This window comes from Podarcis filfolensis (genome assembly GCF_964270895.1).
Source record: "Podarcis filfolensis genome assembly, chromosome: 10".
In the NCBI taxonomy this organism is placed as follows: Eukaryota; Metazoa; Chordata; class Lepidosauria; order Squamata; family Lacertidae; genus Podarcis; species Podarcis filfolensis.
Genome location: NC_139612.1, coordinates 24,134,707 through 24,159,205, shown reverse-complemented (window position 1 = coordinate 24,159,205; position 24,499 = coordinate 24,134,707). Strand labels below are relative to the sequence as shown.

The following is a 24,499-nucleotide window of genomic DNA, read 5'->3' as shown; positions in this document are numbered from 1 at the left end:
ATGAGCATCTGTGGCCAGGCACACGCCAGGCCAGTCCTCCTCCAGCTAAAAAACCTATTTTCAATAAGAATGGTTGCTGTGGTATACCCAGATGACCACACCTGCCATTCCCTCAGTGGTCAGTGGAGATGAGGACCAGACTGCGAGGCTCTGGGCTTCAGCCCCAAGTTACAAGAAAGAAGATGCCGACTAAACTTCAGGAAAAACCTTCTGACAGTAAGAGCTGTTTGACAGTCCTCGCAACTGCCCCATTGGAGCAAGACCTACTACGAAGAGCTGTTAGGATTACTAGGCCTGCACTGTTTTAGCTTCTTTGAATAAAGAGTTACCTTCACTGACACTGTACTTTTTATTGCTGACCTACCCTTGACTCTGCTTCTTGACATACCTCAGCCCATGTGGTGCATCTGATATATGAACAGAAGGGCTAGCATCAGAATAAGGTAAAGGCAAGGGGACCCCTGACCATTAGGTCCAGTCGTGGCCGACTCTGGGGTTGCGGCGCTAATCTCGCTTTACTGGCCGAGGGAGCCGGCGTACAGCTTCCGGGTCATGTGGCCAGCATGACTAAGCTGCTTCTGGGGCAAACCAGAGCAGCGCACGGAAACGCCGTTTACCTTCCCGCCGGAGCAGTACCTATTTATCTACTTGCACTTTGACGTGCTTTCGAACTGCTAAGTTGGCAGGAGCAGGGACCGAGCAACGGGAGCTCACCCCGTCGCGGAGATTCGAACCGCCGACCTTCTGATCAGCAAGTCCTAGGCTCTGTAGTTTAACCCACAGTGCCACCCGCGTCCCTTAAGCATCAGAATAGCTTAATCTAAAACAAAACAAAAGAATAAAGCTAGGAGAAGAAAAATCAAGTTTTAGTTTTAAGTAGCAAGAGCTCGAAAAAGGTATTAAGAGGAAGATATTAAAACAACAAAGTTAGTTCTTTGAGACAGAAGAAAATGCATTGATGCAGCCATAATAAATCTTGTTCTCTGTCTATATGGATGATATATCTGTGTGCATTTGCGGGCAAGGTGATATATGAAAGAAACAGTGTTTAAGTTGACAGAGAGCAGCAGATTAACCTGACATTGAAGGAGCCAGGAACCGTCAGTCAGCTGTAATAGAACTCTGATATCATATTGACACAGACCTGGAATACACACATAGAGCAGAAAATCTTATCACGGCAGCATCTTTCACAGTCAGTGCCCAGGAATTTCCAAGCTAGTTATTCATGTAACTTGGGAGAAATTACATAAATTATTTTTTAGTACTCGGGAGCAAAATTTTGCTTGAAAAGGCAAGAAACCCCTTGCCCATACTACAGTACAGCAAATTTCCAGAAGCGATGGCTAGCATCAAGCCTTTTAAGTCAGGCCTTTAGAGTTTAATGGGTTGCTAGTTGTTGCATTGAATGCATTAACAATGGGAAGGGGGGGGGGAGACCCAATCTATGCAGATTCATTTACTAGCTAAAATCCTAGGTCTCATCACTGAGTTATTGCTTCTAGATGTATATTCTTATGACAGTTTTCTCTCCTCTGGCTCTTATGTTCCACTCGCTGCAACTGAGTAGAACTCAGCCAACTGGCAGGCTCATCAGGCCTCAACCACCAAGGAGTCTTTTTGTGTGTGTCTGCATCTTATCCTGCCTCTTTCTAAAATTTCTTTATCGGTGTGTTGTTGTTGTTGTTGTTTTATTTTTCTTTTGTAAATCTACCAAAGAATAAAATAAAATTGGACAAGAATTATATGTTATTCTTAATGCTTTAACATGAAAGCTCTACTAGTCGATAATATCTGCATCCGAAAAATCTAAGTTCAATTTCCATTTCATCCACAGTCAGCAATTGACCCCAAATACATCATTTTCTTATTGTGTGTCTGCTCTGCTCCCTATACAACTGAAATAGAAGCAAAGGCTGATGGTATACAAAGACTGTACTACTTGCAATGCTAAAAAATGCATTGTAGATAATAAATCATAATTTTAAATACAATGTATTGCAGATGGTAAATGACTTTTATTCTTTTCCATGGCCATGTAATCTTGACTTTGCCTCTTGTGGGGTTTCTGAAAATGCACAGAGATAAGCAGAATTTGTTGAAGATCTGATAAAAAAAAATCAATGCAGGTTTGATTAAAGAATCAGTCTTATCTGAGAAATGCAGTAATTGGGCCCTCAAGCAAGGCTGGGGTCAAACTACCTCAATGTATTGCAGATGGTAAAATAGGTTCTGGTGTCAGATTATGCTTTATATATCAGCAATTTATTAAAGGCAACATCTACATTACCTAAGGAAAATGTGTGTATTTCAGAACTACATAGGATTTTATAGTAGATGTTTATTCCAATAAATGTTGGAACTAAATGTCACAAAAATCCATAGACCACATAATTTGCTTACATCATTGCAGGTGCACATTTAAAACAACAGAAGGTTTTTAAATTAATTGATAGATAATTCCACCAGAAGGGCAATGGGCTGTATGTATTTATGGCTATGCATATCCTTCAAGACTTTGAAGTCAAAATCCAGGATACTATCTTCTTGTTTTTTGTTGCAAGGGAATGGCAGCCATTTTGATTGCTGTGATTTCGCACCATGGTTCCCCCCCCCCCCCAGCACTTTTTCGGGCATGGCACTACACAAAATTGTGGCCCTGAAAAGGACGGGGGGAGGAATTGTATCAATTGTATCATGAAATCCTGAGAGATCACAGCAACCCAAATGACCACTGTTCTCTCACAATAAAAAACAAGATATCCCAGTTTTTCTGGGACACTTGCGGGGTATAAACTATGTACATTTCAATTAAACCAGCACTCTCTGTAACAGAAAAACAGAAGCACTGCTGCATCCTTCAGACTTCAGTGGGATAATCTGAAGAATCCATTATTCTTAGCAGTTGTGGAGCTTAAAAGAGTGTAATATCCTTTGGATCTTCATGTGTGATTTGAACTAATGAGCAGAACTATCTCTGTCTTAGGACATGATTCAGTCCTAGTTCATTTGGGTCACAATCATTTCAGCTGCAACATACAACACATGCTTAGCTCTCTTCCCACTATGATCAAAAGGACTTTGAAAACAGCCGTGGTCTCATGGTCCTCACGTGTACACTACAAATGATTGCAGTGTTCAAGATTTAAGGAGCATAAAGACTTGGCAGTAGTTATTAAGATTAGCATAATATTTCTTTCTTGTAAAAAAGCCTCATTAATTAGCAACTGTTATGTTCCACATAAACCTACATTGTAATTACCACTGCAGTTACGTTAAATGCTAAATGTGTTTAGTAAGAATGTTAACACCAAAGGAGGTAGACATTTATTTTAATAATTAGCAGGCATCCGTTTGCATAAGTGGCAGTGCCCCCATCAGTACTGAGTGGCACTACTTTGCGGTTGTCATGCCGAAAGTGTTCATCCCAAACTGGTCCATGGTCCATTGTCCATCTTCATGAATTGCCTCTGCATCTGCCTTTCTACTCTCATGGCAGGAGTGTTTTGAGGGCAGATGCCTACCTATTACCACAAAATTCATGCTACCATCTACACTGCCTTATATTTCTGCAGCATCTACGTGTAACTCCCAGGTGGAGAACCTCAGATCCTTCAGATGTTGTTGGGTTCCACCTCCCATCAGTCCCTGTCCATGTGGGATTGATGGGAGTTGTAGTCTAGCAACATTGGGAAGATCACAGGCTCTCTGCTCCTGCTGTAGTGCAAACAATAATCCAGCCTAAGACACATGGAATCACAGAATTGTAGAGTTCGAAGGGACCCTGAGGGTCATCAGATCCAACCACCGCAAAGCAGGAATCTCTACTAGCTCATACATGACAGGTGGCCATCCAACCTATGCTTAAAAACCTCCAAGGGAGGAGAGTCCACCACCTCTCATGGGAGTCTGTTCCACTGTTGAACAGTGCTGTCAGAAAGCTCTTTCTGATGTTTAGACGGAATCACCTTTCTTGTAACTTGAACCCATTGGTTTGGGTCCTAACCTCCATAGCAGGATAAAACAAGCTTGCTCCATCCCTCCAGACCCACTTTCTATGTTGCTTTAAGAAGAAGCAGATACAGTAGTGCCTTGGTTGTTGAACTTAATTTGTTCTGGGGGGTCCGTTCGACCACTCTTAAACCAAGGCGTAGCTTCCGATTGGCTGCAGTAGCTTCCTACACTCAATTGGAAGCCACGTCGAATGTTCACCTTCCAAAAAAAGTTAGCAAACTGGAACACTCACTTCCGGGTTTGCGGCGTTCGGGAGCCGATTTGTTCGGGAGCCAAGCCATTCAACAACCAAGGTACCACTGTATACAAAGTGATACATAAAATCCTCTCTTCTAATCTTTTGATATACACATTTCCTCACTTCAGAAACTTTTTTTTACTAAGTGTATCACTCTGAGCTATCTTTCCCCCCCTGCATCATCAAACTTGGGAAGAGGCACAAATGCCTTCTAATACAATCAGCGTTTCTGCCTGAGAATTTAAAATGAAAGAATCTACAACGTGTACTCGAGCTTCCTCCAATAATAAAGTCATCATTAAATATTGCCGAAAGTTTGAACTGCCCCCTTTAATCGAGGGTTCTCTGAATACTTTGTAAATACAGTGTGACTTCAGCAAAAAAAGGAAAGAGGCTTCCACGTGGCAACACATCCTTGCTGGCTCGTCGCACACATGATTTGCTTTCTGTCAGCTCCCTGGCACATTACTGGCCTGGCTGAGGCGTTTCATTTGCTCCATTACACTTGTGCCAGTGGTAGAAGAAAGTATTTCATTCCCTCTTTCGTAGGTCAAAGACTAAACCATAAATTGTGTCCGTGTGATATATGCCTGCATCTTTAAACAGGAGAAGGCAACAGCCCCATTTGCTGTTCTCACATGAATCACAATCTGTCTCTCTGCTTTCTTTTTCTGCAGTCAGAGGGACCCAGCTGCTAAGTGTCTCCATGCATACCACAATACAGTCTGATGAAATTACAGGTTTTCACTACAGCCTGGGGCTAGACGGCTTCGTGTCTCTTTTGGAAACCATATATTAAGCCACCTTTTCCTTTCAATATTAGTGAAGGTTGTTTTCCTTTTTATAAAAAAAAATATTTTTTTTGCATGCTTCCTCCCTCAATTCTCAAAACAATAAAGCAGGGGTCAGCAAACTTTTTCAGCAGGGGGCCAGTCCACTGTCCCTCAGGCCTTGTGAGGGGCCGGACAATATTTTGAAGGGAAAAAATGAACAAATTCCTATGCCCCACAAATAACCCAGAGATGCATTTTAAATAAAAGCACACCTTCTACTCATGTCAAAACACCAGGCAAGCCCCACAAATAACCCAGAGATGCCTTTTAAATAAAATGGCACATTCTACATACTGGTTCCCAGACCGTCTGCAGACCGGATTTAGAAGGTGACTGGGCTGGATCCACCCGCTAGGCCTTAGTTTGCCTACCCATGCAATAAAGCATTTCCAGATTGTTTAAAGAACATTATCCAAAGAAAGAAAATGCTTACAAATAGTGTAGTCAGCAAGGTTTGTTGTTTTTTTAATTAAAAACGGAGGGCTAAAATTTCAACAGCCTCCTTATACTTTTTGTATTAAGAATTATTAATCACAACAGACCACAGTATCCCCAAATATCCTAGTCAAGGATGGCACAATCTGTCAATCTGCCCAGTGAAGTGGGTAGGCATAGGAGTGAAGTCTGAAGTACTGATTCTTACACTGGAAATATTATTATTATTATTATTATTATTATTATTATTATTATTATTGCCAACAACTCATCTGGTTCAGCTCAGAGGCCTGCCGCAGGTAGCCACCCTGAAATATCTCCAAAAACCAGACCAAATTAACATGCTGGGGAAATCAGAATTTGGGGTGCAATTTTAAGAAGTTAAAAAATCTATCTGGGAATTGTGTGTGAGAGGAGCACAGTCCAAAACAAAAGCACAGATAGTTCCACATGCCCAAGCTAATGTCTTGTATTTCTCAAATGGCATCCTCCCTGCTGCACGGCAAATCCCTTTTGAAGCTTAAGGGAGTTTCAAAAGCAGTTTGCGATATGGTCTCGGAGCCTGCTGTTCAAAGGAAAATAATCAACAATCCAACTGGGAGCAGCCATGCAGCTTTTTGGAGTCTAGGCTTTGTTCCTACAAATATTCTGTGACTTCTTTTTTGAATATATATATATATATATATATATATATATATATATATATATATATATATATATATATAATGAAGCTGACAATTTTTAAAAAAATGTAAAATATGTTTCCTTACAATAGTTTGGAGGATGATTAGTGAACAAGATACAGCGGCAAAGTTTGCTGTTAACAAGAAAGCTGAACAAGCTTACTGCCACTGCTTTGACAAAGAACGGATTAGGGCAGCATGCCTGTGGTTTTGATTCTATTTTACAGACCTCGTGGTTCTAAATCCTGAGTAGTTTTGAGTGCAACAATGGATAAGAGACGGAGGCTTAGTCTAATATGTTAATAATGGGCATTCTGTCTTCAGACAGCCAGTGATTTATTTATTTACAACTCAAAGACTCTGTCTTACTTCCAAAAATCACACAAGCACATATCCATTATAAACAAATCTGGGGGTGGGTTGGGGGGGGGGAATCTCAGCAGGTAGTGGCTGTAATGCAGCGTAAATTCCACTAATGGCTTTTAATGCAGAGGAAGCAGAGCTTGGCAAGAATTATGGATTTCCCAACACGAGCTTTTGCCAACCTGGTGTCCCTCAGTAGCTTTCCACAACAGTCCCAGCCAGCATAGGCTGCCCTGCACTCTGGAAATAACCTCTGTGCCATATAATCTGTTCTCTTTTCTTCTGTCTTCATAACATATAATGGTGATAAATTTCTTCACCTTTGAAAAGTATAGCTAGGCAGGAAGGAAAGAGACATTTTCACAGGTTTTTATAGTGTCTGGAAAACAGTCACTTTGGTTAGCTAGCTATTCAAAACTGCTATTTCCAGGAATTCTGATCTAGCAAATTTTGATGTATTAATGTACAGGTGAGTTTTAAATAAAACTAAGCAGCACTTGCCATACAAAGTAAACAGCTTGCAATGAATTAATCAGCCCCCGTTAACACAAAACTTTGTATCATTGAGTGATTAGATAGTGAAACTGTATGTCTGGTAACGGTTGGATTCAGATGTGGCTAAATAAAGGCTAATCCTAACAATGTTTTCAGAAGGACATTCCATTTATGTCAGTGAAACTGAGCACAGGGCTGTGCTGAAAGCAATTCATGAAAATCAGCAGCACTGAAAAATCGCTTGCCTTGACAACAATTCATCACCAACTTGCTCTAACCCAATACTGAATTCACCTGCCCTCTGTGACATCAGGGCAAAATCTGATTGGTATTTAGCATTTGTTATGTCATCCGGTTCACTTTGAGCTCTGACCTGTCGCAATCACCTCGATGACTAATCTGGAATCAGTGCTGTCACTCATTTGCCCGTAGTGACATTTATTCAGCCTGATTGAACTGCACAACATCACAAAGACACCTTACTTGCTATGCAACTCCCAACTTTGTTGGGATCAATTATGCAACTGATTAAGGGAGGAGAAGCAGCAGCAGCAAAGGAAAACTAGATGGCAAATCAACAGTAGCCAGAGGCAACAATGGCAAATGGTGATATAGAAATATCTAGATAAATAAGATGAAATAGAACCACGTTAAAAATTGGAGCTGAACACCCATGTGTTGATCACCCCATGTATCCATCATTGGTCGTTTCAAATAAGGAAAACAAGTAGCCACCTATGTTCATATACCAACTGGATCAATGTGTTCAGTGGCTCAGACTCCAATTCAAAAAGTTAGACAACAACAATTAAAATACAAATTCGGGATTACATTTATGGGTTCCCTAAGACCCAAGAGTCAACAAATGCAAGGCAAAATTTCTTTGTTCTCCAAATGAAGACAAGAATGCATGAAGGAACATTTTTGCTTTCTTTAATGAATCTACCTGATTGGTCGGTTCTCTTTGCTATCAAAGAGTGAGAAGATGACTTCTAGTTCCTCTCCCAAGTTGGAACACATCAAACTCTTCATCTGAACAAAGAGGTGGTGGCTGCTTGCTGGGACAGGCGTGTCTTTCTTGCGATGACGGTGCTCCATCTACATATGGCCATCAACAGAAATACACAGTCAGGTTGCAATTTTGTACTTTATAAAATTCAGCATACCATAGACTAATGCTGAAAATAAGGCTACGTTCCCGTGCCTGTCCTGCCAACTTAGCAGTTCGAAAGCACGTCAAAGTGCAAGTAGATAAATGGGTACCGCTCCAGCGGGAAGGTAAACGGCATTTCTGTGTGCTGCTCTGGTTCGCCAGAAGTGGCTTAGTCATGCTGGCCACATGACCCAGAAGCTATACGCCGGCTCCCTCGGCCAATAAAGCGAGATGAGTGCCACAACCCCAGAGTCGGCCATGAATGGACCTAATGGTCAGGGGTCCCTTTTCTTTTACCTTTCTCTTGCCTGAAACATAATTTTTCTCCACCAGATCTTATTTTTAACCTCAGTCATCAGTAATGCACATCTGATTTTTCATTAGGTAATACTGGAAAGAGATTGAAATGTTTTGGCTGAGCTTGTTCGCCAGTCACTGCGTCTAGTAAATAGTGAGGTTCAGTTTATTCACTCCCTTTTTACTTTATATCCCATCCTTACTCCAGTGAACACATGGTAGCTTACAAGAAAGCAAGAGGCATTACGAGAGTTGGTTGGAAGCCTCCCAACCAGGCAAAAACACTCATGGAGGGTGTGAAGAAGGACTGAAAAGTGGCCGGCCTGGGGAAATGGGTGTAGCGTTGAAAAATTCCAGAGGGTCAGTTAAGGAGGCATAGAGACTTCTATTTGGTCCCCATCCCTGGTGTATAGGATTGCAAGCTTAGAGAGCTGGAGGAAAATGGAAATTTACTTACCAGCCTATACAGCTCTGTAATACTGATCTCCTCTGGATCCACCATAGCATATTCCTTTCTTGGTACCAAGTCAAGTCCTAGTTGTCTGCAAGGGAATATGGAAAGTCTGGTTGGTAAAGGACATTGGCTAGAACCTTCTAAAAGCATAGTTAGGATCTCTTATTCTTTTTATCCACTGACAGCTGCAAAAGAGGCAGGCGGTATAGAAATGAAATGAAATAATGAAATGAAATGAAATGAATAAATAAATAAGCACTTTGTTCCACATGATTGCAAAACATGCACCCAGTGCAATATTATTAGAAACAATTATTATTAATCCCATTTATATAGAGCTTTTAATGGTTGGCCAGCATCATTTATTTGAATGCCAATTTCCCACAGGAAACCATGATCAAGGTGATTCACAACATCAAAACATTTCACACAATTCTGCAACCATTACAAGACCTAAGAAAATTTAAGTAGTCATATAAGCGATGCACTAACGAAAACATTTCATAGTAACAAATATCCAACAGAGTTAAACAACAGTCTGACAACAAAATACAGCAACGTTAAATTAGATAATAAATGCATATTCAAAACTAAATATTGCCCCAGCAATAAAAAACAGCTCTAAACAATACCCCACCCTAATGTTCAAAGTATTCGCGTGCAGTCGTACACTTAATTATTTTCTAATCTAGCACACTTATTTTGGATGTAAAATACTGGTTTGCAAATGTCAAAACTTCCCTCATTGCGAGAAGCAAAGCTACAGGGAACCAGGCAGAGGGCCTTCTCGGTAGTGGCGCCTGCCCTGTGGAACGCCCTCCCATCGGATGTCAAAGCGATAAATAACTACCTGACATTCAGAAGACATCTTAAGGCAGCCCTGTTCAGGGAAGTTTTTAATCTGTGATATTTTAGTGTATTTTTGGTTTTCTATGGAAGCCGCCCAGAGTGGCTGGGGAAACCCAGCCAGATGGGCGGGGTACAAATAATAAATTATTATTATTATTAAGGACATTAGATGTCAAATAATAACATTAGACATTAATAGTTTAAATCCCTAGTTGAACTAGATGACCCTCGGGATCCCTTCCAACTCAACAAGTCTATCCTTCTATTATAAGAAAGTAGCACAATATGTAACGGAGGAGAGTATCAGGTCATAGCTGCCAGGGCGGAAATCATAACAATATACATTTTGGAAACATTTTTTAGCTTTTGGTGTTGGATTCAGATTCAAAGCTTTATCAGCTGTTTGCAACCCTGCAGGATATAGGCAGTCCCTGTTTGTCCTGTATCTTTTTTCTGTTCTTGTTTCTAAAACTTGGATACAATGTGCTTATTGCATGAGGGGAGAGCTCTGTCTTCCAGTACGCAGGGGATTACTCCCCAGCTACAGCCCTCCATGAAAAGGTTCCTAGAGGGGCCCCATTTGGGAGGCTGTCTAAGGGGCTGCACTGAGAAAGGAGGCTGCAAGGCCTCTGAATGTGCCAGTTATTTTATCCAGGCTCCCTTCTGCAACTGGTGCAACAAATGCCGAGGAAGAAATAATCAGGTAGCAGATGGCATAAATCTGAATAACTCACCTGCCTAATCTTGCGATGCATCAGAAACACTTAAGTATCTTTGGTTTGCAAATTGCACAAGCAGCTCCTTTAATTTAGAAGATTAAAGCTCTCCCAGGAATATGTACAGATGCCTGCCGCCTTGCCTCTAAAACAACTGGTGAGCAAACCGCTTTTAGGAGGGGGCAAAATCTGCGCAAAACTTTCTGCTTTCATATAGGAGCATCCCTATGCATGGTTTATTATCTGGATTTATCTCCAGTCTCGGCCCCTGTGAAATACGACCACATATACTCTGCTGCCACCCATATTCTATTCCATATTCTATTCACTCTCTGCCTGCTCTCTAGCTTAATGTGCACTGCAGTAAATGATCGATTCTCATGCAAGCCCCTTACGTGTTATGTGCTCAGACAAAGGCAACAAACCCTAGTAAAGCAATCCTCATAGATGACAACACAGGAAGGAGATAATACAGAAGGGCTTACAACAATGGCATAGAAACAATGGGTCCGGCCAGGGGTACGTTTGGTTTTTTAATATTTTATTTTTTGTTGGATCTTTAGAATGGATGAGCCAGTTGCTTTTACGGTTGTTTTACAGCTTAAACACCCATTCATTTGCAAAGAAAGCACAAAAGAGGTTCCCGATAGTGGGCAACTCTCATAGTCATCATTATTATCATATACTTGGATGATCCCCATCTGACTGGGTTGCCCCAGCCACTCTGGGCAGCGTCCAACAAATTAAAACATCAATCACAGTAAAATATCAAACATTAAAAACTTCCCTAAGAAACTTTAGTCCTATTAGTTCCCTGAAAGAACATAATCCTGAACTTTAATGCAACTGCCTGGCTGCTTTCAGCCTCTGTTGCCATTGTCCCAAATAATTTTGAGATGAGAGAAGCCCACTGTGTTTATTTTTTCCTACAGCGTCGTGTCTAGAATAGAGATGAGCTGGTTAGTTTTTTCAAACCCTGCAAGGTGCTGTCAAGATCAGTGGGAGTCTTACCTGGCAACATTCAGATCACATTCAGCGTCAACACATAACAGTATGAATTTTTCATTTCCGAAATAGGTGACGGTATTATGCATTTAGTAAAAGCGAAGTGAAAGGCTTTGATATGGCACGGGTTTAGCAAGCACAGAAATACAAAGGCTTGTTTGCTATAAAAACTTTAACATGGCATGTTGATTTACTGTATGTCTGCAAGCAAATATTCAGATGAGAGCAAAAGGCAAAGGTTTTCTGAATTCCTTCTGCCTTTGTGGAATTTTATTTTGCCCTTTATAAATTGAGATTGTCCGTACAGATAGAAAGCAATCTGGCTGTGCCCATGGCCAAATGAAACTGAATTCTGGTGCAAGACACTCAGCTGTTTTGTGATCTCAGTCAAGAAGAAGCATTAATGAGATTGGGTTGTACAGTTGGAGTTCCACTTGTGCAATAGGCTTCTGTTTCCTCTCCTCCCTCACAACCCCCCAAAATCTGCTCCAGAGGCTCCTCTAACCCTTCGGAGCTTATTTTTATGGTATTGGGGGTGGGGGTGGAGGCAGCAGTAGAAGAAGAGGAACAGGAATTTCTGTTGCATTTTAATAAAAAATATTGCAAATGTAAATGCACAATAATGCTTGAGGACACCACCACTATGGAGGCCCCATCATACACTAATCCAGGGGAACTGGAGTCTCTTGCCCTTGCTGGAATTGCATGCTGCTAGGGGATGTGTGTAAATACACATACAGAGACAGTTGTGAAGGTCTTTCAAAACCTCCTGGGCAGGTACCAAATGGTGGGAAAGCCTTATGCAATCCTCCTCCGTTGCACGGAATATTTGCACTCTCCAGTGACGTGAGAGCACACATCTAACTGGATAAAGTATGACAGCAGGGTGAGCAGGCAGCACTTCATACTTCTTCTTCTTCTTCTTATTATTATTATTATTATTATTATTATTATTATCATTGCATTGTTAAGTTGCCTGTACAACACTTAGAAGGCTGTAAATAAGCAGCGTATAAATTGCCAGAATAAATAAACAAAATCGTAGACAACAAGCAGAAGCTAAAGATAGAAAAATCCTTGAGTGAAGTTCCAGTCAAGGTGTGACTGTTTCCCATCTTCTGTTTTCCACTGCGGAAAAGCCACTGCTGTCAGGGATGGAGATGAAATGAAAGGCATAAAGCTGCAGGTGGAAGGGACAGGATGAGAGATTCCCTCTTGTGTGCAGACATGCCTTTCACTTAAACAAGAGGCTTCCCGGAGACTGGCCATTTCTTTTCCCAAGGCAGCTAAAAGGACATACATTTTTCACGAGCATCAGTAATGGTGATGGACCCACCCCCCCTTTAAATCTTCCTGTGTAAAAGCTGCCCGCTCTTCATGTTGCTTCCTTTTAATTGCCTTGTAATAAATAAATGCAATGAATGGAGGAAAACGCAATTGGTTTTATATATCATCTCTTACTCACTCGTTGCCCCAGTCCAAGCGAGCAGTGATGTGCCGTTTGACATCCTTCATCCTATCATGGGTGAGATGGCCGACGAGCACCTGCCGCCGGAGGTCTAGGATTTCATTCATTATATGCCATAGTCGGTGAAAGAGATCCCCTTCATTTCTCTGTCAAATATATATATAAAACCAAATTCTTAGGCTTCTGAAGTTTGGTACAGAGATTAAGAAATGCAAAATAAAACAAAGAACACCTTTGCTTCTCTAGGGTATTCTGTTCCTCGGTTTGCAGAAACTTATACATATACAGTCATACCTTGGAAGTCGAACGGAATGCATTCCGGAAGTCGGTTTGACTTCCAAAACGTTCGGAAACCAAAGCACGGCTTTTGATTGGCTGCAGGAAGCTTCTGCAGCCAATCAGAAGCCACGGAAGCCCTGTTGGACGTTCGGCTTCCAAAGAATGCTCACAAACCAGAACATTCTGGGTTTGCGGTGATCGGGATCCAAGATATGACTGTATATCTTGCTCTGTAACTGCATAAAAATATAGTCTTGTAATAGGCTTGATGCCTACACCTCAAACTCCTTCGCACTCCCAAATTGCCTCCTTATCTTGACATATAAAACTTTTGTTCGGGGGGGGGAGGTCAAGCTGTTGGATGGTTGCTGTGGCTCCAAGGCCACATTCCCAGCATGTTCGCACTTCTGTCTCAGCAATGGCTTGGCTTGGTCATGTCCACATGTATGTCTACCATCATGCAGAGAAAGGAACTTGACCCCAAAGTGCCAGCTGCCCACTTACTACCTTCCTTCTACCCTTTATAGCACGAATAAGGATGATGAAAACTGGATGGTTCCCATTCTCTGCACCCCATATGTCTTGGTTACTTGTGATATTTTTCTATGTACAGTAAGGACACACAACAGTCCCATATCTTCTGCTGCTTATAGGCTGTTATCAGGAAGCAAGGCAAATGTCTGAAATGGTCTCTAGTCATTCCAACAAACTTTATTGAATAGAAGGATTATAGTCTAAGGACTCTCATATGGATTGGAATAAATATTTTAAAGTCATCAACGGCACTTTGTCGTTTTAATGTTGGTAGTACATTGGATTTCACTTTAAATCTGTTAGATTAGCTTTGTGCAAGTACTGTTTAGGCTGTTATTTTCAAGAATTCAAGGTCAGTCTTTCTGCTACTTTTGTGCATCAAAGCTGGCTTCTTTCTTTGTAAAAAAAATCTGCTTTATCTCAATTCAAAGTGCAAACATGCAAGATACTTTTTTTTAAAAGGTCAGGTTTACTTCTAACATTTTGTTATCTAGTCTTTACTTCACTCCTAAAATTAATCCAACTGACATCAATTTTAACTTCTTATTCTTATTTAGCTACCTACATACCTACATATTCAGCTGAAACAGATATTTCCATGTTCTATTTTTGGTGAGTGTGTGTGTCTGCTTTAAACCACGAGGGCAATTTTTATGGAGGCAACATACACAGTTAGGCCCCCTTATGGAACAAGAAATTGCTATTTGCAAGAAAGCAGCTGTCATGCAAATGTCTCCTTATGGAACAAGCATTATATACATAAAAGGATATGATTTGCATAGTAGGTAAAGGTAAAGGGAGCCCTGACCATTAGGTCCAATCGTGGCTGACTCTGGGGTTGCGGCACTCATCTCACTTTATTGGCCGAGGGAGCCGGCGTACAGCTTCCGGGTCATGTGGCCAGCATGACTAAGCCGCTTCTGGCGAACCAGAGCAGCGCATGGAAACGCCGTTTACCTTCCCGCTGGAGCAGTACCTATTTATCTACTTGCACTTTGACGTGCATTCGAACTGCTAGGTTGGCAGGAGCAGGGACCGAGCAACGGGAGCTCACCCCGTTGCGGGGATTCGAACAGCCGACCTTCTGATCGGCAAGTCCTAGGCTCTGTGATTTACCCACAACTAAATTCTCACACTAGTATTATGTTTACAATTCTGGCTGCTGAACTATGACTATGCCTGGAGAACCCAACAGATTATCTCCACACTTTGCCTGGCAGCAACAATCATCAGCTTGGGAGAAATCAGAGAACTTCATCCAGGTACCCTCTTTCCCTGTCCCACCCCAACATTGTCAAAGCTGACCTCACTGACCACACACAGGGCTTTTAACATTTTTAATGAAATAACTGGTTTACCATTTTTTAAATACTTAGATTTGTTTTTTAAATAATAAAATAAAACAAAACTACTTTATTGCTTTAGAAAAATAAGCATTATTCCTAAAATTGTTTCCAGAATAGGCACATGGTGCATTTACCACATAAAGTTGTTTCCACATCGTTCCCCAGTCTCTTAAAGTTGACGTCATCTCTGTGATAACCGAATCTTCCGTGGGAACAACCATTTCAAACTGCCTGTTGCCATCAAAAGAAATACAATATCCAGCATTAAAATGGCATTACTTTTACTAAGCAGTTTAAGATCACAAAAACAGGTTGGGATTACCGAATCTGTATGCAGTTTCCTTCCGCTTATAATCCCTAAGAACTTTTGGACATTAATGGAGACCGAGAAACTGACTCTAACAAGCTGTTCTGTGATAATTCTACAGCAAAGTATCATTGCAATGGACCATCAACCATTCTGCTTAGTCTACACCACAGTGTGGAAATATATCATAACCAAGAGTCTTTCCAGTATGCAGGCTCTGCTAAGAATTTTTAATTATTGTTATTCTTCCAGAATGGTTTTGTTTTTGGCAGGTGTATTCTGGAGTGGGTCACTGATGCAATAATAGTGCTTTAGTGATTGATTGATTGATTGATTGATTATTGATTGATTGATTCTGGACCATCCACACATAATTCCACTTCATTAGTTGTTCTGTTATGCTTCCCCTGTGTTATTGTCTTATTAGCATCTAGAGGGATACTGTTGCACTATATTGCAACTAAAGTAGGTCAAACCCACATCAACCATGTTACTTAAAAGGGTAGAATTTATAGAGTCTATTGGCCTTTGTAATATGTTACTTTCTGGTGCTCAGATAATAGTTTACTATGTTTACTATGAATTTTCTGCGCAATTTTGTAGCTGATTTTTTTATGTGTCATGTTTGTTTTGGATACTAAAGAAGTTGTGGGTTGTGTTTTGTGGAATATATATATATATATATATATATATATATATATATATATATATAATATATATAACATTTGCTCATTATTTAAACTTTTTAATCTATGTTGCAAACTGCTTAGAGTTGTGTTTAAATATAAGCGGTATTTAAATTGTCCAAATAAGTAAATAACCCATAACATTTGTGGTTAGAAATGTTATAGGATTTCAGTAGGAAGACATGGGATATGCACTGATTGGAAACAAAATAGTATATCTGGCCTGAAAATTTTTGCAGGACCAAAAACAGAAGATTATGCAGAACCACACCGATACCATCATGAGCACAAATCCTATGAATGTACAATTAAAATGACATCTAGAGTCTTTCAGTGACTGATATTGTTAACCACCAATATTATTTGCACTCCAAAATAAGCTCCGTTACATCTGGTGCAAGGAAATAAAAGAGTCCTGTGATAATTTAAAGGTTAACATGACTCCTAATCATGGTTAAGAGACCAACAGTGCCTCAACAGGTTGCAGACTCCTTCCGCTCATTCATGTGAAATTCTACCTCCCTTTCATTTTGGAAACTAACTGTGCTGCAAAATTACACTTGCCCTGCTCTTTTCCCTAATCGTAGTTACTCTGACACAGTTTTCAAACCCATATCTCTGATTGCATGGCTAGTTTAAATAAAGTGATGCTGCGCCATAGTTAAAAAGGATGGTGGCTACACAAACCCATAGGGCACTCCCAATTTCCCACCCATCTACACCAGGCCTTTAAGGTGCCATGGGTTTCACTTTGAAAGATTTATCTGTTTTCAACACAATTTTTACAACAGCCTTCTCCTTTCTCCACTGCTGTTTTCTAGCCTTTGCCAAAATTTCAGAAAATCCCAAAATCTCCACCTACCCTTTGTTCTTAACACATGCATTTTTCAAGTGAATATAGCTGGATGGGAAGATACCCTGAAAGAGAAAAGGAGCTAAATAAGTGCAACAGACCACCAAAGAGGGGGAGAGGGAAGAATGAATGCATTATGGCATGAATGCATTATTGAAGAGAAAAACTGGGTCCATGCTATGGAAGACGTTTGCATTATTATTGCAAAACTTGTTGGAAGGCAATACAGTACAGTAGAACTTTCTGTATTCAAATGGTCCAAGAGAGCATTATTGTTGGGTCCCAGCAACTCAGGTAAAGAGTGAGGACTGAGGTGTCAGAAAAATTCACAGGTCCGCTTACGAATCAGGGGCAGTGGTTGAGAAGCATCTGCGATCACCGTAACATTGCTCATCTCTTCGCATCTGCCACCATTGTCCCTCACTGACATTTCAGAGAGTGTGTGTGTTAGGAAAGTTGTTTAATAGAGAATAACTGTGAGAACAGGGATGTCTTGGGTCTGATTCAGCTGGGCTTTTCTTATGTTCTTATGTCCCTGAACTACACAAAGTGGCTGGTGAGTAGCTAAGCTGCTGAATTAATTATCTGCAATTCCACTTCCTCCTGATAAACTACTTCGTGTGAGACAGATCCTATCCCTTCAGAGCCTTTGTTCCCTCCTTGTTCTTCAAACCTAATAATAATAATAATAATAATAATAATAATAATAATAATAATTTATTATTTATACCCTGCCCATCTGGGTGCTCTCAAAACAATATTAAAAACCACAATAAAAACACGATAAAATATCAAACATTAAAAACTTCACCAAACAGGGCTGCCTTCAGATGTTTTCTAAAAGTCAGGTAGTTGTTTATTTCCTTGACATCTGATGGTAGGGCGTTCCACAGGGTGGGTGCCACTACCAAGAAGGCCCTCTGCCTGGTTCCCTGTAACCTCAATGAGGGAACTGCCAGAAGGCCCTCAGAGCTGGACCTCAGGGTCTGGGCAGAATGGTGGGAGTGGAGACGCTCCTTCAGGTATACACAGGGGGGGGGGTGTATTCTTCTTTTTTCTAGTGCTACTATCATCAGCCTACCACAGGCTACAGCCACCTTTTTATGCCTTAAATGTTACTGCTACTTGGTTATGCCAAATAGCTTGGTTTTTGTGTGGCAGCTTTATAATTCATATAATTCATGCATTTCAGGTGAGCAACAAAAGTGGTTTTACCTTGAGGTTGGGGTTTTTTAAGGCAAATCCTCTGTACCAGCCTGTAGAAAAATAATAACAATTGATATGTAAACTTACATTTTATCTGAAAAACTCTCTGACATATGTCATCTACAATAATAAAAAGTGGCAGATGGATTCATAGCGTGCTATTGTGTCAGCAGCGACACATAACACAAATCTCATACCCTTTAATGGGTCTTGTGCAGAAAGAAAAACGTTCACAATTGAAGTTTCCACCCACCCACCCACCCACCCACCCACCCCCACTCGTTTTTAACTAGCACAAACTAACACCCATTAAAAAAATATCAGAGAGTTGTAAACAACAGCACATAAATAAATAGATATCCTTTCAGCACTGGTATGAAAAGGAGAATCTGAAACATAGCAGAGGGTATGCATTTATATTTTCTTTGTCTAACAGACAGAAATTTAACCCATTACATCAAGAGAGAAAAGAACTCTAGAGTCTCATGGCCAGGGATTTATTCAGCCAGAACTCGCAGGAATCCAGTTTCGGCACTTCTCAGGTGGGAGCCATTGCCATTATAAGAAAACAAGGAAAGTCTTCGTGGTAGGGTTGCCACATTTCAAGAAGTAAAAATCCGTTTTTTTGCAAAGTTGTCGAGCTTTTAATGGGTTGCCATAGGTCTGGATTTTCCCGGACTACTACAGTGATTTTCGCCCAGACACTATTTGCAGTTGCTTGAATTCCGGCTATGTCCAGGAAGTTCCAAACGTATGGCAACCCTAGTTCCTTGTGATGTCTAGCACCTTTTTTCTAGAAAAATAGCACTGCTCATGGCATTTCTAAAGCTACACCTTTTTCCCGACAAGCACACATTTTTGGAATAATACAGTTTAGCATCCAGTATCACATGAGCAGTACTAGATGCTTTACCCAAAGATTTTGGTGTTATTTTTTCTTACCTCTGCAGGAGGTGACTAACAATGTACAGTCATACCTCGGGTTACAGATGCTTCAGGCTGCATTTTTTGGGGTTACAGACCCGCCAAAACCCAGAAGTACCAGAAAGGGTTACTTCCGGGTTTCAGCGGTTGCGCATGCGCCAGTGGCGTAGCGTGGGTTGTCAGCACCCGGGGCAAGGCAAGTAATTTGCGCCCCCTAACCCGTGGATTTGCACCCCCTAACCCATGGATTTGCCCTAACCCCCAGATGTTGCGCCCGGTGCGGCCGGCCCCCCCTGCACCCCCCACGTTATGCCACTGGCATGCGCAGACGCGCCGCTGCGGGTTGCAAACGTGCATCCCTCACGGATCATGTTTGCAACCTGAGCGTCCACTGTACTTGTTTATAATTTGGAGCAGTGTCTAGATTTTGCTTTCATGGCTACTGAAAACGCCTACTGTACATAAAATACAGTGGTACCTCGAGTTACATACGCTTCAGGTTACATATGCTTCAGGTTAAGTACTTTGCTTCAGGGTAAGAACAGAAATCGTGCTCTGGCGGCGCAGCGGCAGCAGAAGGCCCCATTAGCTAAAGTGGTGCTTCAGGTTAAGAACAGTTTCAGGTTAAGAACGGACCTCCGGAACGAATTAAGTACTTAATCCGAGGTATCACTGTAATTATTTCTCCACTGACCATGGTTGCTTTCTCCACAGTATCTGGGTGACTGGACTAATTCTGATATATTTTGGGTTAGAAACATTTAATTTTGCAGGCGATTTTCTGTTACAATGTCCAAACTCTGTTGCCTTTTCTCATCGAAGATTAAAGTTGGTTTTTCCCCCATTAAATAGGCACTCATCTAGAGCAAACACACTGATCCTGCCTCAGTGTAATGAGGTGAAATGACCTTGGGCAACCTTCCCACCAGACAGTCCTGTACTAATGTCAACACTTACCATCACATTTCTCCAGTATTTGAACAGTGTCTCCAATCTCCAGTGATAAGCCATGGGGAACTGCTCCTCGAAAACTTGCAATTACTGAAAGAGATATTAAATTCCAATTAAACATATATATATTTTTAACAAGCCACATGTTTGCCATTAAGCTTTCACTATAAGGAAAAGCATGGCCATTAATGAACTAATTTTTCTAAAACACACAGTGATATAAGATGTATTCATGGGCATAGCCAGGGGGGCAGGGAGGGGCAGCTGCCCCCCTCAATAAAAATAAAAAACATAGCTAACTGAGGTTCTGCCTCCCCATACAAAAGGCCTGCCCCCTCCCTCACAAAAATCCTAGCTACACCCATGGATGTATCTACTAAAAAATATCAGATTATGGTTTTAGTGGGTAGGTGGCAAGAGCTTCTTTTTCTTACTTTTACCCAATAAAAGAAAAAGGTGTTCCCTTAACAATAAGTAACAGAAATGAGCAGTTTCTAGTATAAGGGGGTGGGGGGGAGTCTCTTCATATCACTCTGAATAGAGCTGCAAAAATATGCAGACAAATTCATAGTAAAATCTAGGGCTGTGCTTAGATACTTAATGGTCCCTTTATTATAAATCTAGATAAAACCTGTAGCAATTAGATAATGACAAAACATACTGAGTATGAGAAGGAATGTGTTTTATTTTGTATTTCTCTTTTGGGGATTTATTTTTTTATTTTGCTGATTTTCAGGTGAGAAAAGGTATAGAAATCAGTGGGGGGGTTAAGTGAAAAGGGGATTTTTTTTCCCCTTGCACCCCCACTAAGGATCTCAATTGCCACAATATTTTAGGATGCCCCAACTCATGGTTGCAATTAGCCTTGCTAATTTCTGTGTTAATTTTTATTCTGATCCACTTCCCTTGGCCAAGGTTTATGAGTTTTTCTGCTTTTTTGCTTTTTGCAAAATCTCCCCAAACACTAAGTTTTTGAGGGGTTTTTGGGAAATTTACCCAAAAATATACACTTCCAATATGGGCTGCCATGTACCCGGAATTTCCCGGACATTTTAACCGATTTCTGAAAAATCCGCCTGGCTGTTGTTTTTGGAGAACGAATCCGGGATATGTCCAAAAAGTTCTGGACATACGGCAGCTCTATTTTTAATGGACTTGCATGGGGTTTAAATGTGGTTGTAGCAATCTTACAAGTCTCATAGAACTTTGTAAAGGCCAAACTAAAAAAAAGTAGGAGAGAGTGACTTTCCAGGGTCATTCCTAAGTTGAGGAGTACAGATGCTGAAAGGGACTGCTAGAGCATTTAAGTTCCCTGCAAAAGATAAGATACATGCTCTGAGAAGAAAGGAATCTCTATTTACATGAACATTTCAAAGGGACTTTACCTACACTTTAGTTTTGTTTTCTAAAATGTGGGCAAAAACAAACGTGCGGGTGGAGAAGGGGAAAGATAAATATGCTAGACACTGGTAATCCATTTATCCTTTTTGATGTTAACCAATGGGTATAGTAATACTGGTAAAGAAATATCAATTTGGGCCAAAACTCGCACTCTCCTCCATAATCCCACAACTGAAATCAGTAACTGTAAGAAGCTCAATAGACAAAACTAAGGGTGCAACAAGAATGAAAGGAAATCCATCAGACTGGCTGAGAAAGCAAGACTCCAGTAAGGAGGAAGCAGCTGTGGAATTGCAGATGTGCACGGAGAATTACTTATCAGCCCAATCAAGGAACTGCAATGATCTCTCAAGTCCCAGCTACATGACAAATTGCCTTTAAAGTACCAGCTGCTCTCTCAAAGACACTGCTTTTGAGTTAAGTCCCACAATAGGAAGGAGGGGAGGAAGGAGGGCAGCGCACAAGGTCAATGGCGCCCTTAAACAGTAATCCTGAAGACACTTCCTCTTCAGCCTCCCGGTTGTGAGCTGTACAAAACAACTATCTTTACAAAATAGCCTTTCTAAAGGCGGAAATCATCCCGTCTCAGCAGAAGCAAGAGCCGTCTCAGCAGAAACTTAGCACGGCTGGAAGCAAACTTTCCTAGGCATTGTCAGTATTAAAACGATTGTCATTGTTATGTGTCTTGTTATGGATAATGGCAATCCGTACAGTGCGTACGAACCCATGACATAAAGGGGCACCATTTCAAATTCCCACAGCAGCAGTGGTAGCAGAGGGGAAGGTTTGTTTAAGGACTCGCTCTTCAGTGTCAAACTGGAAAAATACAGGGGCTTGGGGTCTATGATAAGTCAGAAGGGAAGTTACATATTCAGAAACTTCAGAAGGCTCTCCTGGACAATGTGGGAACAAGCACACTGGGCAGCAGAGTGGAAGGGAAATTTGCCTTTCATAAATCTCTTCCCAATCATTTAATATTACAATCGAAACCGGACTATTTTAGGAACATTTGGGGGTTGTCCTTTGTACCCTTCGCAACTTCAATTGTTGTGCGGTTATCAACGCAGAACTGTCAACACAATAGCCTATTACAATTAGGATTATTTGGAAAACAAAGGGATTCAAGGGTTCAGCATGAATTCAGTACGCATTCCATGCATTCTGTCCACTTAATTGTTCACAATAATAGTACAGTGGTACCTTGGTTTGCAACCGCTTTAGATTACAACCATTTTGGATTACAACCACGTCAAACCCGGAAGTGCGTGTCCCCTTTTTTTGGATTGCAACCAAATTGGGGTGGGGAAGCCCCATTGGCGAAAGCGTGCCTTCGGTTACAACCTGTTTTGGTTTACAACTGGACCTCCGGAACGGCATATGGTTGTAAACCATGGTACCACTGTACGTCGAAACAGTTAAGTTGTTGAGAGATCCAGAGGAATAATCTCATGTGTTCTTAAACGTAGAAGAAACAACCTAAGCAGGCCCAGAACCACATTCTACATTCAGTGGGGCGCTGGAGTCAGTCTTGATCTGTTACACCTCCCCATCCACACTGTGTTTAATCAGCATACTTGGATTTAGGCCCTACCAATGAGATTAATCCATTACTTTATATTTTTATTTTGCAGTTGACAGAGCTTGTGAAGAGGAATCTCCATATGTACAAATAGGCTTATTTCATGCCTCATATTCTGTGAGTGGGCACGGTTCACTCTCTCACCCCACTGAGCTTAGATACACTCAGGGGATGGGGGTGGGGTGAACTGGTTCATGGAAATAGTAGAGTTGTTGATTTGGAAGGGACCCCGAGGGTCATCTAGTCCAACCCCCTGCAATGCAGGATTTTATTTTATTTTTGCCCGATGTGGGGCTCGAACCCACAACATTGAGCTCAAGAGTCTAATGCTTTACCAGCTGAGCTATCCTAGTCATATTCAGCATAGTAAACCTGCAAATTTTGTGGGGGTTACATTCCAGGAATGGCATCTAATGCCAAAATCATGTAAAGTCAAAACACATTGGGTTCCATAGCGGTTGCAATTGCCAACATATTTTTTCCCGGATGCCCGTCCCCCCCTTTTTTTATTTATTTGCCAAGCATGTAAAGCTGGATGTGCATAAATTGTGGGCTTACTGTACTTTATATGCTCCTGATGAACAAGACCAAATAGGGGAGTCAAAGCATGTGGCACTATTAATGACCAAATAGACATTTGTATCTTTCACTTAGGGGTCTGTCCTCAGTGGCAGCAAACACGACAGATTTCAATACCAGCACAGGCTTCTAACCTAAACAGTTCATCATAGCTCTGCACATGTCCCTCTAGAACAGGACTGGAGAATCTGTCTTCTCTCTGCCCCACACCTGTCAAGGACCACATTTCCACATGGTTAACCTATCAGGACTGCGTGATGGAGGTGTGTGAGGAACCAGGGTAAAGTGGATTGAGTTTGTGAAATGGACAGGGTTATGAAACTAGGCCAGGGCCACAACTTCCTCACTTCTGCTTCAGAAGGAGTGAAACAGCAAAGTAAAATCCTATTATTTGTGTGTTGCAGAATACCTCTTCACACTTACAAACCTAATAATAATAATAATAATAATAATAATAATAATAATAATGGTTATTATTATTATTTATTATTTCTTCCCCAGCCACTCTGGGCGGCTTCCAACAAAAGATTAAAACAACATTAAAACATCGGTCATTAAAAACTTCCCTAAACAGGGCTGAGATAATGCATTCCAGAAGATCAGAAGATTCCTGTGGTCTTACACTTGGGGGATTGCAAGTTTGTTAACTTTGTAATGACCATGAGATATGCACGTGTATTTGTTAACAATGTTTATCCAGGCCTTTGGAGCATAGCTGCTCTTGCTGAATAGCTCAGTTGGTCGAGCATGAGACACCATGGATTCGAGTCCCACGTTGGGCATCGCAAGAGGTTGGACTAAATGATTCTTGTGGTCCCTTCCAACTCTCCAACTCTATGATTTGATGAAGG

At 41.1% G+C, this 24,499-nt stretch overlaps 2 protein-coding genes across 9 annotated transcripts in view; both read right to left on the bottom strand.

The window, feature by feature from the left end:
* Positions 1 to 24,499, bottom strand: part of LOC310743932 (uncharacterized protein) — a 419,281-nt gene that overhangs the window by 185,771 nt on the left and 209,011 nt on the right. The gene's annotated exons all lie outside the window — the stretch shown is intronic.
* DOCK4 (dedicator of cytokinesis 4) overlaps positions 1 to 24,499 on the bottom strand; it is a 250,389-nt gene that overhangs the window by 142,053 nt on the left and 83,837 nt on the right. For all 8 annotated transcript variants that reach the window (XM_083574292.1, XM_083574293.1, XM_083574286.1 and 5 more), the window contains exons 2-8: positions 20,096 to 20,179; positions 18,224 to 18,264; positions 17,018 to 17,073; positions 15,297 to 15,393; positions 13,001 to 13,149; positions 8,969 to 9,053; positions 8,008 to 8,159 (exon numbers count right to left, since the gene is read on the bottom strand). In XM_083574292.1, the coding sequence (XP_083430418.1) occupies positions 8,008 to 8,159; positions 8,969 to 9,053; positions 13,001 to 13,149; positions 15,297 to 15,393; positions 17,018 to 17,073; positions 18,224 to 18,264; positions 20,096 to 20,179 (664 nt within the window). The remainder of the gene's footprint in view (positions 1 to 8,007; positions 8,160 to 8,968; positions 9,054 to 13,000; positions 13,150 to 15,296; positions 15,394 to 17,017; positions 17,074 to 18,223; positions 18,265 to 20,095; positions 20,180 to 24,499) is intronic.